Source organism: Orcinus orca, chromosome 16, assembly GCF_937001465.1.
Source record: "Orcinus orca chromosome 16, mOrcOrc1.1, whole genome shotgun sequence".
Classification (NCBI taxonomy): domain Eukaryota; kingdom Metazoa; phylum Chordata; class Mammalia; order Artiodactyla; family Delphinidae; genus Orcinus; species Orcinus orca.
In genome coordinates, this window is record NC_064574.1 from 14,082,916 (window position 1) to 14,101,922 (window position 19,007).

General features: G+C 48.9%; 1 protein-coding gene across 10 annotated transcripts in view; it reads left to right on the forward strand.

Moving 5' to 3' along the window:
- Positions 1–19,007, forward strand: part of SULF2 (sulfatase 2) — a 146,856-nt gene that overhangs the window by 89,744 nt on the left and 38,105 nt on the right. For 9 of the 10 annotated variants that reach the window (XM_049699709.1, XM_004272955.3, XM_049699710.1 and 6 more), the window contains one exon: positions 7,627–7,778. The exons of the other annotated variant lie outside the window; for it this stretch is intronic. In XM_049699709.1, the coding sequence (XP_049555666.1) occupies positions 7,627–7,778 (152 nt within the window). The remainder of the gene's footprint in view (positions 1–7,626; positions 7,779–19,007) is intronic. 10 annotated transcript variants of the gene reach the window in all.

A 19,007-nucleotide genomic window follows, 5' to 3' on the forward strand; every position in this document is an offset into this window, starting at 1 on the left:
ACAAATGCAATCATTACGAGGCAATTTCAATTAGAATCAGGGCTAGGAGAGATAACAGAAGGGCCTGGTTCTCCCATCAGCCTCTGAATGGTTCCCCAGCAGCACTTAAACTCAGACACACGAAGAAAGCAGCAGTCAGGAGGGGAAGCAGGCGCTCAGCTTTCCGACAAGAGCTGCCTGCCTGGGCCTGCAGGACCAGGAGAGAGTGATAGGGCGGGACCTGGGGGATGAGAATCCCCTCTGTGTGGGGAGGGGGAGAGGCTGGGTTCTGACATCTGTCTCTGCAGGGCTTCCATTAGACATGGTATTAACGGAGGAAGAAGTTGGCCAAAAAGGGGGATGCGTTGGTGCTAATGAAACTATAACACTTAGTGGGCACTTGTCATGTGCCGTTTCTAAGCAATGTGCATATATTAGTTCTCACGACCACCCCAGGAGGTAGATACTGTTGTTATCCCCATTTTATAAATGGAGAAACTGAGGCATGGAGAGATTAAACAACTTACTCAAGGTCACACAGCTTTCAGTGTTGTGCAATATCTCCAAGAATCCCTTTAACATCCCTTCCCCTGGGATATCTTCCTCCTTGTCATCACAACCACTTTTCCTCACTTACATCGATGATTAAGTTCACCTTTGGCTAAGTTCGTTCAGCCACTTGTCTAGAGTTTCCCAAACAGTGAGTGTCAACATTCCCACGGTCAGCTCCACCTCCTCTATGACTCCATTGACATTCAACTCAGGTTTCAATTTCAGCGTTCAAACTTTTCATTTCTTTGCTGCACTTTCGCCTCTGGTGGCCAGCTGTCTCCTTTTGAGAATTCACTTTTGTAAAATGTCTTGTAGGTGTATCCCTGGGAGACAGGGAGGCAACACAGCTACTTGCGTTGCTGTCTGCACGTGAACTGAGTAACAGGTGGACGGTAACCAGTCACTGATGGACCTCGCAAGAGATGTGGCTGACCGTGATGGGCATCTGTTATTGACACAGTGATTTGTGGACAGAGGAGCTAGTAGTGAAATTTGTACTCCATGCAGTTATAGTTAGTATGCTGCCGTAGCTAAATTTGAACCATGCTGTGGGAGACTGGTATCATTTAACCAAAGTGTGGAAACTGACATTTGTGCATATCGGGACCGTGCAGGGGCGAGGACAGCCCGTAACTGGCGGCTCCTGTTCTGTTGCCGTGGCCATCCCCCTTGTGTCACTCCTTTGCACTCTGGAGCCCACACCACCCTGGCCCGGTTCAGAGTCTACTTCTGCTGCGCTGGCATCACCACTCCAGGTCACCACAGCCGTGTTTCAGATCCCAGAGGGACCCTTCACCCCATGCAGGGAATTTTGCTCTGCACCCAGGGTGAGAAAACTTTTCCTGCAAAGGGCCAGATTGTAAATATTTGGGACTTGCAGCCACATGGTCTCTGTTGCAGCTACCCAGCTCTGCCATTGCAGTGTGCAAACAGGCATGAAGGCACGTAAACAGGTGGGTGTGGCTGTGTTCCAGTGAGACTGTTTACAAAAACAGGTGGCGGGCCAGATCTGGTTTGCCAAAACCCTGCTCTACACTGAGCACCTCACTGTCTTCTCCTTGGGTCTTTTAATTGCAGGTGAAAGACCTCAACCCAAAGTGAATTAAGCAAACAAAACAACAACATAAGTGGAGTGGTGGGATTTATTGGTTTACCTAACTCAGGGTTTTTCACCCTTGGCACTGCTGACATCTTGGACCAGATAATTCTCTTTCCTGGGGAGCCATCCTGTGCATTATAGGATGCTTACCAGCATCCCTTGCTTCCACCCACTTGATGCTGGTTGTGACAACTAAAAATGTCCCCATTGTCCAATGTCCCCTAAAATTGGGAAACACTGTAACTGAAAATGCTAGCATTAAAGGTGGCTTCAGGTAAGAGTGGACACAGGAACTCACACCAGCATATTTCTCTCTCTTTCCACCTCTCTCTCTCTCTCTCCATGTCTCCATCACTCACCTCTGCTGCTTTCTTCCATGTTGCTTCACCTTCAAACAGACTCTCCCCTTCTTGGTGGCAAGATGGCTGCCAGCAGTTTCAAGCTTATATCCCACCAGCTTCAAGCCCCATGAAAGAAAAACTTCTTCCCAGTAGCTCCCTAAAATCCCAGGGCTGACTCTCATTGGCCCAGCTTGGGTCACATGCCTATCCCTGAACCAACGGCAGGAGCCAGAGGAATGTAGAGCTCTGATTGGTCAGGCTGAGATTATGCATGCAGCCCTGGAGTCAGGAGTTAAGAGCAGCCATGCATACTTACAGAAGGAAGCAGTGGTACCCAAAGAATCGTAGTCAGGACGAGGCAGGCAAAACAAAAGTCTCTGTTGCCAGGTGTAAATTTCTACCCAGTGCCTGGTACACAGGAGCCAGTAAGTGCTCTGTCCCTTCCGTTGATGCCAGCCCTGCATCCTAGGGGCAGCTGTCAGCCAGTACATTGTCAGTGGTGTTTCCTGGCCTGGCATTTAATTCCTCTTAATCTGCCTGCCAAGTTGTTACACCCCCGCAGCAGCCCCCAGTTTGCTCTTCCTTTATACCATCCCAGCAGCGAAGGCTCAGCGACTCCAGTCTCCAACCATGACATGGGCTGTATTTTTAATCTTGATTTTAATTCCAGCTCATTCTCCTGCCTGTATCTCCCAGTCCCAGTGCCCCAGGGGCCCATGCTAATTTGCTTCTCACACCTCAACTGGTACCGGAGTAACCATTTTAAAAACTGCCTTGGTGAAATCTAATCAAGTGAGAGCAAAATCTAATTTGGCCCTGAAAGCCTTTGACTGAAGCCCTGTTTTCTAGGGCCTTGTGGAGGCTGAATAATAAACTCTGGACTTTTGAAGGATTGGGGGTTAGAAAGAGGAGGGAGATGTGAAAGAGAAGATTCTAACAGAGGAAGCAGCTCCGGATGTGTTGACACCCATGGCATTGGAAAATAATAGGCAGGGGTGGGCTTCCAAAAAGTCACCCCACCTCCCACCCCCAAGCAATATCTATCCCACCAGCAGGGCCAAGAATTTAGGCCTTTAGCATTTCAAGTTGCACATTCATCAGAAAGACCTTAGCCTATATCTTCAGGAACAAACCAGTAGGATCATGAGCTGGGGACTGGAGAGACCTGGGAGGGAACCTTGTTCCCCCAGTGGGGGATTCAGTGAGCCTCCTTCTCTGGGCTTTCGTTCACTCTTCTGCAAACCAAGAGAGTGAAGTTCCGTGCTTCTGAAATGACTTGTGGTCCTGTCTTCCCTTCAAAATGTGTCAGAAGCTGTGTTTCCAGGAAAATGCACACGAAATGAAAAATCTGGCATGTAATATTTCAGGGGATGTGTGCCCCCAAGCTTGTTCCTGCCTCAGGACCTTTGCACTTGCTGTTCTTTCGGCCTGGAGAAGTTTTCCTTATATTCCCATATTCCCTCTGACGCATTCTCATCATTCCTCAACCCTGACTACCCAGCCCAGTGGTACCTCCCGTGGTCCATCTCTGGCCACTTGGTTGCATCATCATCCTTTATTTTCTTCATCGTGTTGTCACGATCACCACCCTCTTTATGTGTCACAGTCCTCCTCCCTAGAACGTGAGTCCCGTGAAGTCAGGGATCCTGAGGGTCTTCTTTACTGCTGTGTTTCCAGTGACTAGAACAGCTCCTGGCATACCTTAGGTGTTTAATAAATAGCTGTTAAATGGATATATTGATCTTTACGTGCCTGGGACACTGATTCTATTATTTACTTAATATTTTCTCTCAATTGTTTTACTCTTTTTACTTCAGTTGTTTGAAAAGAAAACGTTTACACCACCACCAATATTATTTATCATGAGAAAGTGTTGGGGAGATTTGAGGGGATGCTTATTAAGATCACCTTCTTCCTTGTTGAAGTTTTGAACCAAATGAGAAATAAAATTAAGGAGTCAGCAGATGGAAGCCAAAATAGTACTTTGAGGAATCTGATGAAGTCCAAGTTGGAGGATCTGGCTTCCTTCTGAGGGCATTTGGGCTTCCTGATGCCAAACTCCAGAGTCAGACAGACTTCTCACTGAGCCAAGCCCCCTTGAACTAGCAGTGGCTGGGGGTAGATCACTCCCCACAGGAAGGCAACGGAAGGATTGGGTTATGTGTGTCCAATTTGTCCCACCAAACTCACCAGACACATATGCTAAGGGTCAGCAAACTGCAGCCCACAAGCCAGATCCGGCCCTCCATCTGCCTTTATAAATAAAGTTTTATTGAAACACAGCCACACCCATTTGTCTGTGACTGTTTCCCGCAACAGCAGAGTTGAATAGTTGCAATAGAGGCTGTCTGGCCTTTGAAGCCTAAACTATTTACTCTCTGGGCATTTACAGGAAAGGTTTGCTGGCCCTGCTGTGTCAGTCTTCCCCAAGGCAGAATAGGAGAGAAAGGAAGAGGCCAGGCGTGTTATCAGAGTAGAGCTCCCTACCTATGGAAAGAAGCGTCAGGAGTGGGGAGTAAGGTTATTGAGGTTTGGTAGATCTTGTTTCCTGGACTGTGCTTGGTCTCCAGGGGCCTTCTCAGCTCTCACAGTGTGGTTCTTTTACTGATGGGAAGGAAGTGCTGAGGACCAAGTGGAGTTACTTAAATCAGGGTTTTTCTCAACTCCAGGGTATTGACATTTTGTGCCGGTTGATTCTCTGTAGTGGAGGCTGTCCTGAGCTCTGTCGAATGCTTATAGCATTCTCCCGGGCCTCTGCCCGCTAGATGCATCCTCTTCCCCAAATTGTGACAAACCTAAAATGTCTGCAGACACTGCCAAGTGTCTAAGGGGCAAAACTACCCCTGGCTGAGAGCCACTGCTTTCCGGGGGCGGACGGAGCAAGTGTCTGTGCCACGTTCTAGAGAAGGAGGCTCACGCCTTGAGCTTACCTGGTGCTTTTATGCTGCCTCTTGCCTCCAGCCGGCATCTCCATCCTTGATGCCCCAGCCGGGACATGCAGGTGCTGTTGAATTGGGCACCCCTCACCTGGTTACGTTTCACTCTGTGCATATTGGATGTTACCCAGGACTCAGCCAGGGCAGCCGGTTTCCCAGCTCCCCTGCTGCCCAGGGCTCCCTTCCGTTTATTTTTGCACTGTCCTACCACGTGAAGGGAGGCTGCGCCCTGGGCCTTCCCCCGAGGCTGCTGGGGGTCTTCCCTTCCTATTTTCACCTCCTCCTCGTGCCCACATCCTTCTAGGAAGCAGTTCATCAGCTCCTCCGTCATGAGCACTCACTTCCTGGTCCTTTGTGCCAGGGGAGGATTTCATGGAAACGCTTGCCTTTGCCTAGAGCCTGGGGGATTCTGGAATCCAGCTGCTTAGGGGCTGAGGGGTCTTCCTACCCCTGGGCAGTGCCGGCCATCTGCCAGGTGTCCAGGAAAACCCCATAGAGGGCTCCGGCTCCATGGCAGCCTCTCCTGGCCCAAGCCTCTCTTCTCTGGACCAACAGGTCTCAAGCAGCCCTTCATGCTTTCTAGAAGGTTCTAAGTGGAAGGGCCCATCTCACCTCTGCTGGCATCATAGCAACCCTGGCCCACTCCTCCTTCCTCTATGCATGTTCGCCTCCCCGTCTGTCTCTTCTCATCTTGGGCTCTGAATTGACACCTACTAGACCCTCGCTTTTTGCCAGGAGGGGTGCTGAGCCCTCTGCTTGCAGCATCTCTTCCAGTCCTTCCATAGCGCCGCTCTCTCAGCAGTGGTTCTCTGAGTGTCTCGGAGCCCCAGTGCCCTCATCTGGAAGAGAGGGCTGGCCTAGCGCCTCTGTCTCTAGAAAAACTCTCACAGATTTTTCCATTGCTAAAAAATGGCTTTATAGGTTATAATTATTAAAAATCACACTTGCTCACTGAGGAGAAAAAAAAAGAACAAAAAAGTATCGCAAAGATCTTGTGTTACCTCACCACCCACAGAAAGTTCGGGGGTGTATCCCCGTCCCGATGAATTAGGGTGATTCTTTTTTTTTTTTTTTTTAATTTTTTTTTTTTTTTTTAATTTATTTTTGGCTGCATTGGGTCTTCGTTGTTGGGTCTTCGTTGCTGCGCGCGGGCTTTCTCGTTGCGGCGAGCGGGGGCTACTCTTCGTTGTGGTGCGTGGGCTTCTCATTGCAGTGGCTTCTCTTGTTGCAGAGCGCGGGCTCTAGGCACGCGGGCTTCAGTAGTTGTGGCACGCAGGCTCCGTGGTTGTGGCTCGCGGGCTCTAGAGCTCAGGCTCAGTAGTTGTGGTGCACGGGTTTTGTTGTTCCGCAGTATGTGGGATCTTCCCGGACCAGGGCTCGAACACGTGTCCCCTGCATTGGCAGGCAGATTCTCAACCACTGAGCCACCAGGGAAGTCCAGGGTGATTCTTTTTTTAAGTAAGCTTTGCTGGTGGTGTGAAGCACACCTGCAGAGACGTGCACTTTAGCCGCTCTAAATGCCCAGCTCCATGGAGTTTCACCAACTGAACCACCCGTGTTCCAGCAAGAAATAGAACAAAACCATCATCACCCGAGAAGTCCCGCGCCCCCTCCATCCCCCTCGCCCCACGTCCAGCAATAGCCACGGCTTTTCTTCTCAAAACCATAGATTCCTTTTGCCTGTCTTTGAACTTCATGTAAATGGGATCATACTTTTATATCTGCTTTATTTCTCTTAACACTGTTTGGTTGTTGTGATGTGTTCATGTTAGTGAACGTGGCACTAGTCCTTCTTATTTCTATGTCATGTTCGGGTATACAAACATGCGGTGTATTTCTCCATTCTTGTGTGGATGGACATCTGTTTTGTTTCTAGTTATTTGCTATTGTCAGTAGTGCCGCTGTGAGCCTGTCCTGCCTGTGACTTTTGGCGAACCTAGGAATGCATTTCTTCTGAGTGAATACCCAGGATGCAAATCGCTGGGTCAGAAGGCGTGACTATGGTCAAGTTTAGCAGACGCTGCTGAGCAGTTTTCCACTGCGCCTGGATCGGTCTGCACGTCCACCGGCAGCGTGTGAGACCTCCAGATGCCCCATGCCCCCACCTACAATCGGTCTCGGTCCATTTTTTTAAACGTTAGCCCTTCTAGATGCCATGTAGTAGATAGAATCCAAGGGGGTCCCTAAACTTGAGTGGGAAAAAATGATGCTCTGGTTTTCACTGACCTACGACTGACACTTGACATTTGCTTCAGTCCTGAATGTAAGCCCCTAACCACGGTGCATCGGCAGAATCTATACCGTTGTCATCGTAGAAATCGCTGGTGTTTCAGTATTCCGTTGCAGTTGCTGTAGGTGTCGCGAAATCAAATATTCTTACTCATCACTACTTTGAAATGATCATTCCTTGCAAGGTCTTGCGTTTAATCTTCGTTTTTTTTAAGGACACGTTACTATATGGCAAATTCTCCTAATATTTTGATAACTGTATTTCAAAATAATTGATTTTCTCTGTAATCTTCTATATTTTATTTTCTGCGCGTGAGAACATTTGAGAAGGGGGTCATAGGCTGCACTTGCCTGCCAAAGGGCTCCGTGGCTCAGAGGGCAGTGCTGTCGCCAGGCTCTGGGCCTGCCATGGTTTAGAAATGGCTGACGGACAGAGATGGCTTTTGCTCTCTGTGTGCTCACGTGGCCTCCTGGTCCTTCTCCCCTCCAGCTTTCTTTGGGAAGTACCTTAATGAATACAACGGCTCCTACGTACCGCCTGGCTGGAAGGAGTGGGTCGGCCTCCTTAAAAACTCCCGCTTTTATAACTACACACTGTGTCGGAACGGAGTGAAGGAGAAGCACGGCTTTGACTACTCCAAGGTGAGTCCCCCTTCCTGGCTGGGAGAGGCGGTGGGGCTCGGCCCTGGCGATCACGACACGGGAGCCCGACTACCTGGGCTCAGACGGCGACACTTATTACATGTGTGACCTTGAGCAGCTTACTTACATCCTCTGCTTCAGTTTTCTCATTTCTCAAATGATAGTCTCTGTTTCTAGGAGTATTGTTTTATTTTTCATTTTTTGAAATTGAAGTAAAGTTGACTTACAATATTGTGTTAGTTTCAGGGGTACAGCAGAGTGATTCAGTTATATTTTTCCAGATTACTTTCCATTATAGGTTATTTCAAGATATTGAATATAATTCCCTGTGCTATGCAGTAGATCCTTGTTGCTTATTTGTTTCATGTGTAGTGTTTGTTCATCCCGTGCTCCTCATTTATCTCTCCCCCCATCCCCCCATCCCTTTCCCCTTGGGTAAACGTAAGTTTGTTTTTCTGTGTCTGTGAGTCTGTTTCTGTTTTGTATTAGATTCATTTGTTTTATTTTTAGATTCCACATATAAGTGATATCACATATCTGTCTCTCTCTGACTTACTTCGCTAAGTGTAATGCTAGGTTTATCTCTGTTGCTGCAAATGGCAATGTAAGAGTGTTGGGTTTTTTCAATTGAGATATATTTGACATACAACATTGTGTAAGTTTAACACATACAACATGCTTATTCGATACATGTGTATAGCGCAGTGTGATTGCCATTGTCATGTTAGCTAAACCTTTATCACGTTGCATAATCTTTTCCTTTCTGTGGTGAGAATAATTAAGACCTAGTCTCTCTTAGCAAGTCTGATGTCTATAATACAGTACTGTTGCCTAGAATCACTGTGCTGTGCATTAGATCTCCAGGACTCACTTATTTACTAGTTGTAAGTTTGTCCCTTTAAACAACATCTCCCCACTTCTCCCACCCCCCCGCCCCTGGTAACACCCATTCTACTTTCTGTTTTTATGAGTTCAGCTCTTTTGAATTCTATATACAAGTGATATCACACAGTATTTGTCTTTCTCTGACTTACGTCACTTAGCATAATGTCGTCAAAGTATGTCCATGTTGATGCAAATGGCAAGATTTCCTTCTTTCTCAGGACGGAATAATGTTCCATTGTGTGTGTGTGTGTGTGTGTGTGTGGTGTGTGCCAGGCGATATGAGGGTACTATTTTATAACATTTTGCCAAAGCAGAACTTTCTTACAGAAAGTGTGCATATAGAGTGTACAGTTCAATGAATTTTCAAAAACTGAGCAGACACATGTAACCAGCGCTCACGTAGGTCATGAAGTTCCCCTCATGTAACTCCCAGCAACCACCCCTCCCAAAAGGACACCCATTACTCAGACTTCCAGCATTGTAGACTAATTCTATATCCAGCTTTTATATCCAGTTGCTTAACACTCTTGAAATTCCCATATTGTTACGTGTGAGTGTAGGTCCTTCATTCTTGTTGTATAGCCTTCCATTGTGTGATTATACCTTAATCTCTTTGTTCCCTAGGACATACTTTTTCTAGTTCTGATTTGTTGAACTGAGATAAGGTAAGGAGCATAGATCCTAAGTGAATTTTCAGGGAATTTTCACACGTCTGTGCATCTGTGTAAGTGCCGCCCAGGTCAAGCTGTAGAGCATTTCCAACCCCCAGCAGGTTCCCTCATACGCCTTTCCAGCCAAAACCGCCACCACCTCTATTTTGACTTTTCTCACCGTGGATTGGTTTTGCCTGTTCGAGAACTTCACATAAATGGAATCATATCATATGTGCTCTCTGTATCTGGCTTTTTTCACTCAACATCACGTCTGTGCGATTCATCCACATGGCTGTATCTATCAGCCACGTGTCCTTTTCATTGCTGTGTAGTATTCCGTCGTATAAACAGATGACAGATATTCATCTATTCAACGACCGATGGATATTTTGGTTGCCTCTGGTTGGGTCTGTTATGAACTAAGCTGCCGTGAGCATCCTTACACGTGGCTTTTGGTGGACATATGAACCCATTTCTTTGGCTTATCCACCTGGGAGTAGAATTGCTGGGATACAGGATATGTGACATGGTTGAACCAGTTTACACTTCCCAGCCAGAAATGTTTAAGCGTTCCAGTTGCTTCACATTCCTGAACACAGGTATTGTCTTTTTTATTATAGCCATTTGGCTGGGGGCATAGTGGTATTTCATTGTGGTTTTTCCACAGATGTTTTTGAGGATCACATAAGTTAATACATGTAGAGCATGAGAGGAGACCATTGCATATAGAGTAAATATTCAGAACATATTAGTCCAGGTCAGGACACCAAACTTGCTCTGTAAAGGGCCAAATACTAAATATTTTAGACTTCACAAGCCATAGTCTCTATTGCAACTGCTCAGGTCTTGCCTTGCGGTGCAAAAACAGCCATAGATGATATGTAAACCGATGAGCATGGCTGTGTTTCAGTAAAACTTTATTTACAAAAACAGGCAGGGGGCCTGACCTGGCCAGTGGGTGGTAGTCTCCTGACCCCCGGCTTAGATAATGATGATGATGGTGGTAAGGAGGGAGAGGCTAACACTGACGGTTCATCCAAACTTACCATTAAAAAATATATATCTGGAGACTCACAAATATTCCTGCCCCAACTAGATCTTCAGAATCAGCTCCGGCATCCCACCACAGCAGATACATTATTTCTCCGGTCTGTCAAATCCACCTCTTTCTCTTCCCCATTCCCACTGCCACTAGCCCTGGGCCTGACTTACTGTCGTGACCAGGGTTCTCTGAGGACGATTCCTTGGGGCCTCCCTCTCCTTGTCTCTAAAAAGCCACACGAGGCTCCTAGGCAGAAGTCACCAGGGGACAGGCCGTCACGCGAACAGGAGAGCAGGCTGGGAGCAGGTGAGGCAGCGTGGAGCAGTGGGGACTGTGGAGGACTCAGCTGTCTAAGACGGTGCAGCAAACTCTCGGATCAGGACTGTCTGTCCCACGTAGCATTGTGGGCCCGAGACGGCCAGGTTTTCTGATTTTTCAACAGAAGCCACAAATTTGTATATTTTTTTCCTGTGAAGTCTGATTTTTAAGGATTGGCAGCTAATTCAGACATTTCTAAAATACTGCATGAATCAAGGTCACCTGAGGCCCAGACCTGACCCATGGATTTGCAGCCCATTGTATTGTTCTGCTGCCCGTTGCCCTCCAGGGTCTGTGCAGTGGACTGGGGGTTCAAAGCCCGACTCTGAACATATTGCGTGCTGTTGGATATGTTACCCATTCCTAAGAGCCTCAATTCCCAAATCTGGAAAATGGGCACATCCTAGCATCTTAATAATGCGCATTCCTATTTACTGAGCACCTACTATGGTCCAGGCACTATGCTGGCTGTTTTATATACAATATATCTAATCTTCACAACAACCATATCAAGTGAGTGGACTAGTGGGAGTTGATTACATTTGTCATTTATTCCCTCAACAAGTATTTATTAAGAGCCTACTATGTGCCAGGTGCTGGGTATCCAAGGGTGAACAAAAACAGACCCAGGTACCGTCCTCGTGGAGTTTGTGGTCTAGAGGTGGAGGTGTGTTATGAACTGTGAAGTGATGACACCTGTATTAAAGTCAGAACACCACACACAGTGTAGAAGCACACACACGCACGCACGCACGCACGCACGCACACACACAAGCACATCAGCCCAATCTCCTATTTTGTCATCCCCAGTATGAGCCATTTCAACCAGACCAGCCTTGTCAGTTGTTACAACCATCTCAAAACCTTCACTAGTGCTTCCCTGTCCTGAGTTTATCCAAGTTTTGTCTGTCTTCTCTTCCATGAAGCGTTTCTGGATTACTCTAAACTATAGGAGTTATCCTTTTTTTTTCTTTTTTTTGGTATGCGGGCCTCTCACTGTGTGGTCTCTCCCGTTGCGGAGCACAGGCTCCGGACGCACAGGCTCAGCGGCCATGGCTCACGGGCCCAGCCGCTCCACGGCATGTGGGATCTTCCCGGACCGGGGCACGAACCCGTGTCCCCTGCATCGGCAGGCGGACTCTCAACCACTGCGCCACCAGGGAAGCCCGAATTATCCTTTTTTGAATCAGACTGGCCTCTTTCAGTTGTTTGTGAGCAGAAATGAACAAAAACTCAAATCAAAATGGCTTAATTGAAGAGGAAACATATTAGCCTTTTTAATAACTGATCCAGCAGTAATGGCATCACACATGGCTGGATTAGGCAGTGGTTTCTCACTCCTTTGTATTCTGTTTTCTTCTCTTCGACCTCATCCACAGACTGTATGTCTGTCTCTCTTCTCCTGGTACCAATATGGCCATCCTTGCATCCTCTCAGCTTCCTGCCGAGCTGCAAGCATGGGTGTCTCCTTCCCAGGATTCCTAGCTAGTTTCATGGGCTCTGGATCAGTCACATGTCTGTCCCTGAACCAACCAGTGTGGCCAGGGGAATGCAGTGTTCTGATGGGCTGTAAATCACACGCTGCACTCCTGACCCAGAGGAGGGTGTAGCGGGAGCCCTACCACTGAGCTCAACCCTGGAACATCAGCTGAGAATAGAGCCCCAAATAAAAATGGAGAGTTTCCACTGGAAGGAGGCTGACTACATGCTCAACAGCCAAAACACACCCAATCCCACTCCCCTTCTGGGAACACCAGCGCATCTGGGGAGCCCTCCCACCTTTGACAGGTAATCACCGCCCACTGTCGCCTTCCTGAGTGTAAGTCTGATCAGTCCGGGCCCCAGGTGGCAGGCACCACACGTGACATCACGTGGGCAGTGCCCTCTCCCTGACCCTGTGTCTCCCTCTGCACGTAGTAGGCCTGCCTTCAGGAGCTCCCGAATGAATTGATTCCAAAGTCCTGGTTGGGGGGGATTTAGCAACTCTGCTGGACTCCTTGGCAATACAAAGCACAGTCTCTCGGTGCAGAACACACCTTTTCTCTCCTCCCAGCCTCAGTGCAGGCAGATTCTCCAAACACCCAGAAAAATCCACTCCCTCCTTTTTAAAATTCCTCACCATGTCCACGCCTGGCCTCAGCACAGCCCAATAATGAAGTCATCCAGGGATACTCCATCCCCTTGGCGCTGAGGATGGGACATGCAGTGGCCGCTTTGTCACCCCATTTCCTACCATCCATACATCTCGGCCTGTGAATGAGAGGAGCCCCTGTGCCAAAGGTGGGAGAATTCCTGGAGCCCCAGTTACCAGAGGCCTGGAAACGGAGGGAGGGGAGGCCCTGTGGGGTCAGAGCTGGCTCAGGTCCAGAGTTCAACTCCCAAGGGTAGCGGTGGGCAGCAGAAGCCAGAGCACCGGGAGGGAACAGGAGTGAGCTTGGAGTTTCCAGCTGAGGCAAAGCTGCGGGGCGAGAGCCCCACACTCTGGGAGGCCCAGTGCCTCCGTCAGGTCAGAACATCATGCTGACACTGACCTGGGGGGCCTCGGCGGGAAGCCCAAGTAAGGAGGAAGTGGCAGCCCTTCCCAAGAGCCCCTCAAAAGGCCCTCTGAGGACTCTGTCCCACATCGCTAATCCCAAAGGTGGGCAGATGCCACCAAAGGGGTCCTCATGGCAGAGTGGAAAGAGAGGCAGTGATGATGAGAAAAGAATGATGTAGAGCCAGCACTGATGGTCGAAGAGGGCTGGAGAAGGCAGGGGAAGGGAGATAGGCGTGACCAGGTCGGGAGATGGAGGAGGGTCCAGGTGAGTCGGCGGGGGGGGGCGCTCTGCAGAAACGGCGGTCCCCAGGAACCTGAGTGCACCCCCCTCAGCCCAGCATGTGCACTTCTCTCTCTGTCTGTTCTGGAGAAGCCTTCCTTGTGTGCAGAGTGGGTATAGCCAAGCTGTGGGCTGCCACTTTGTTATGGAAATAAATCAACCAAGAAAGCCCAGTAATGCGGGAAGCGACTGAATGACCGTGGAGAAGTCTGGAAAAAGACAAGGGGGATCTGTGCCTAAAGCCATCAGAAAAGCTTAGGACATAAGGCTGAGTGGGAAAAGCAAGTTTCAGGACTCCTTCAGGTCCCTGGTCAGATGTTACCCTCCTAGACCACCCTGTATTCAGGGTAACCCCCCCTCGACCCCCCCATCACCACTGATGCGCCAGACCTATATATATATCATGGATTCATGCGTTCATCGTGCTCTCATTCGAATACAAGGCTCATGAAGACGGGAATGTGCGTTACTCTCGTTCACTGCTGTGTGTTGGATGAATGAATGAATGTACACGGTGTGATAGGATTAATGTAAAAAGATGCATAAAGCGATATACTCTAGCATATGTAATAACACATCTGGAGAGACACTTCTTTCTCAGTAGAGGACAAAAGAGGCCAAGATTGGGAGTGGGGATGAGAGGAAATCAAAGGGAACTTCAGCTTCGTTTGTACTGTTTTAATTTTCACAAGGAAAATGCAGGCGTTGTGATTCCTGAGGACTGATGGCTAACACTCTTTTAGAGGGTATCACGCACCAGATACCGCTGGAATCGTTGTACACGAATTAACCCATGCATTTCTCACCAGAGCCTATGAGGTGTCTGCTGTTACTATTTCCAATCACCAGAGGAGGAAACTGAGGCCCAGAGAGGCTAAGTAACCAGGCCACACAGCTAGTAAGGGGTTCGTTCAGGATTCGAACCCAGGCCATCTGGCTTCAAAATCCATTCTCTAAACTACAGCCCATGGGCCAGCCTGCCAACTGTTTTGCTACAACACTTGAGCTTAGAATGGTTTTTACATTTCTACGCAGCTGAAAAAAATCAAAAGAACAGCGATTTTCATGACATGTGAAAATTACATGAAATTCAAATTTTAGTGTGCGTGGATAAAGTTTTACTGCAGCCAGACGTGCCCATTCATTTATGCAGTTGCTGCTTTTGAGCTTTAATGGCAGTAATGAGTGATTGTAACTAAGACTTCTGGCCTGCAAAGCCTCAAATATTTATCATCTGGCCTTTTACAGAAAAGGTTTGTTGAGACCTGCTGTAAACCACCATCTAAGCCTCCCATTAATCTTTTTGTTTGTGGGGGAAAAAAAGAGAGAAACCAGAGAAGAAACACAAAGGCCTGAGCTCTAGCTCTGAATAAATTGCTTATTAGTTTTGTGGCCTCAGTCTCCCTATCTGTAAAATGGGCATGGTGTCCACTTCGCAATGTTGCCATGAAGGTCAGTCGAGCAAATACCTGATAACAGTAAGAGCCAGTGTCCATCGTGGGTTCCCTCCGTACCAGCCTCCATGTTAAGTGCTTTATTCACTTAGCAAGTCCATGTCAAGTGCTCTTGTCGCCATCTGAACAAGGGACTGTTATTGGGCCCATTTTCGAGATGCAGAAACTGAGGTGCAGAAAGGCATTGTTTGCTCACAGCTAGCGGGTGATAAAGCTGGAACTTGAACCCAGTGTTTCTGACTCCAGAGCCCTCACCCTTTGTAAAATGATTGCTCCTTAGAGATGTGAATCTCTTTTAAACACAAACTGCTGTAGACGCTTCCGAAGGTGAGGGATCAGCATCATGATTGGGAATGAAAGTTGGACAAACCTGCTGCCCAGGGAAGCCAAGGGCTCAGGAAAGGAGACCCTCTGTCACGCAAGGTTGACTTGCCAAGTGAAGAAAATACGAAGAGGTGGGCTTGGGAGCTGCCACCTGAGGCCGAGACAACCTCCCCTCCTTGCTCCCCCCCACCCCCACCCAGCCTTCCACCAGCTGTCTGAGAGTGAAACCACAGGTTTCCCGGCACAGCCCTAAAGCCACCCAGTGGCGCTCGGGTGGGGCTTCCCAAGCAGAAAGTTTAGTCCTGGGAGCCAGGGGACTCTGATCTGGGGAGATGTCCTGTGACATATGGGGTGAACTGGCTTATCTCACCCAAGTTCAAACAAGAGGCAGAAACTCGGGCTTCCACGGGGCAAAGTGTGAGCAACTCCCACCAGCACCTACGGAAGACACGTTTCTCCCCACACCCGGACCCAGACAGAAAGAGGGGCTTCCTGTCAGCCACGCCCCCCTCTTGTCCTTACAGTCTCTGCCCCCCCCCCGCCTCCACCCCTCCCCAACCCCCCTGCTTCCTTCTCCCCTCTCTTAACAGCACAGCTTTTCCGCGCCCTACACGGGACTGTACCCTGGGGACAGGGACCCGCGGCCACACACCCACCCTTAACAGGGAGCCCAGCATCCCGGGAATAGGCACCCAACATCTAAGTGAGCTCAGAAATCGTAGCTTCCGCAACAGAAACAGTGGCAAAGGCCAAGCCTGGGAAAGAGGCAGGGAGACTCGCAAGCCCCCCTGTCACTGGGGTCCCCAGTCCCCAGGAGCGCCCCCCTCTTCCTTCCCGAGAAATCCTACTGGTAAATGACTGCTCGAGGAAGACAGCCCAGAGCCGCAGGCTAGCAGTCTCCTCAGATGCATTGCGGTTCCTCTTGGCTAACTGAGCAAATTGTCGAAGAAGGTCAGGATGGTGGGGGAGGTGGGGATACGCCCTCCTGGGTGTCCGGCAGGCTGTCCTTGTCCCTGGCTGCCAGCTGTGGTTGCGAAACTCTGAGCAGAAGCGAAGTCCCCAGGACCCTGACATCACTGCCGCCCTGCACAGGTGTGGCCAGGAGTACGGAGGTGGGGAGGGGAGATCTAGCTCCCAAATACCCAGGTGTGCCCGCCTCACCTGGGAGGTGGAGTGCACCTGGCCCAGAGCCAAAGGGAGGCAGGGGGTGACTTCCTCATGGTCTATCGGCCAGTCTCCAGCTTCTAGGAAGTTCACCTTTTGACCTGCATCATCCTCCCACCTGTCTCCCCCTTTCTGTGAATAACTCTGAATTTCTGACTGATCCCAGGCACCCCAGACTCAACCTGTTCAAGGCTGAACTCTGCATTTCCACCCTCGCCCCAACATTCTCCTGGACCCCCGTCTCTGCACCCTTCACCTAAACCAGAAAGCAGGGATGGGGGTGGGGCCTGACTGCCCCCTTCCATGCAGCCCACACATCCAGTCAGTGGACATGACCTATCTGGGGGGGTCCGCTCCCAGCCGTCACTGGACAGTGCCACCACCGCCCTGGCCCAGGCCCCGGCCCCGGCCCCTTCGGCCCTCCCTCTGAGCCAGGACTCAGCTCACGTACTGGGACCAAGGGCTGCTTCTCACTGGCCCAACCCAGGCTCATGCCCACCCCCAGAGTCAGGATGGTGTGGTCCCCTCCAGTCCACATGGGTGGATGGGGCTGCAGGCACCAGCGTCAGATGTCATTGTAGACGCCCTAATGCAGACAGAGGGGACCAGCAAAGGCTTAGCGTAGGAGTGGCTCTGAGGAGGACCAGGGAAGATAGGAGACTCATGGACGTGCAGAAAATCTGCCCCGCCCCCGAGACGGCGTAATGTTCACTGACTCCTGCCGAGAGCTGGCTGCGTGCAGGGCACCGTGTCACGAGCTTTAATCTCTCGGCCCTTGAAGCCCTCTCACACCATCCTTGAGGGGCAGACACAGTAATCACCCCACACGCTTCCTAATGTACAATGTCACAGAGACTGTTGGAGCCCCTCCATCACCCTTCCAGCTCTATTCCTGTCCCGCTGCCCCCTCCCAGGGAGGTCCTGTGGTGGCCGCTTATTCCCACACATGCATTTAATTCTTTTATTCCATATGCAGACATCTCAAACAATATAAAATATTGTTTTGTGTTTTTAGACTTTATATCAAGAGTATCATATCGTACATAGCTCTCTACATATCAGGTCTGTGAGATATATCCATGCTGATGCGTGTAGCTCTAGTTATTCTTTTTCACTGCTCCATCATTGCATTGTCCTGGTGACGGATAGTATTGGTGGCTTTAAAAAAAAACATGTTTAATCACAGCCAGTCAAGCACATATATGGTTCTAAAAGCGAATAGTGAAAATGGGTTTATTATGAAGAACAGCAGCTCTCTTCCCGCCCCTCCCCACCCAGGGTCCCAACCCCTCCTTTTCACCTAAGAGAGTTTTGCTCCATTTTTAGATCCACTCCTAGTTACAAGATATTTCTAACACCTTTAGATCATGTTCCACAGCTATAGCAGCAGCTCTTTGATTTATGTCACATAGAATATTATTTTTAGGTAATAGGTTCTACAGGACCCCCTTATAAAGCCTTTTTTTACTCCCCAAAATTATTCATAAAAAGTATTCAAAGAAAAGTATATAAAGTAGCAAGTGACTTTCTCCCCTCTCTCCCCTTATCCTGGTCCCCAGTTAGCACTTTGGTATCTGTCCTGGATTTTCCCTTGGTGCTCAAAAGCATATGAAGGTAGGGGTTTGGTTTCTCCTCTCTACCCTGCCTCCTACTCTCTCCCACCAAAAAAAAAAAAAAAAAATAGAATCTTCCAGAGTTTGACTCTGTAGCTTGCTCTTTCCCTTAACAGTGTATCTTGGACAACTTTCTACCTCAGTAACTACAGACCTACTGCCTTTTTAATGTCTGCACAGCGCTGCACAGTATGAAAGCAGTGCAAGTTCATTAATCATCTTCCCATTACTGGTCACTGTGATGCGGTGACTGTCCTTGTGCACACAGGCATAGAGCACAAATGTCCCTGGAGGCATGTACCTCTAGAGGCACAGGTACACCTGGAGTATGTATGTATTTGGTACAGTTCACTTCAGGGTGGAAGCTGTAGCCACTTCTTCACCTTTCTTTTTTCTCTAAAATAATATCTCTTTTTGAAAGTTATCATTTTGGACAGAGCTGCTTCTGGAGAAGCAGAAGGTAAATTTTTAAGAACTCATTACCTTCAAAAGAAATCAGCAGCTAAAGATTTACCAAATTCAGGAAGAGTTTAGGCAAATCTCAGCTTCTTAGCTGAGCTTTTAAAGCCCTTGTTTCCTGCCCATCACTTTTCCTCCCACTCTTCTCTCCTCCTGCCCAGTACCTAAGTGGGTCTCACTTTTCTGGAGACACTACTGCATGCCCATGTTTGTGCTGCTCCTTTGATTGTCCCGGCATTGTACCTGATGATTGTTCACCCTCTTTCTATTCCCCAAACACAAGGCAAGTTCATTCCTGCCTCAGAGGCCTTGCATTTTCTGTTCCCTCTGCCTGGAACACTTCCTCTAGATCAGTGATTCTCACTCCTGGCTGCACATTGGAATCTCCTGGTGAGCTTTTAAAAAGTCCAGTACCCAGACTGAACCACAGACCAATTAAACCAGAATCTCTGGAAGAGAGCCCAGCCATCAGTAAAGCTCCCCTGAGGATTCCAGCAAGCA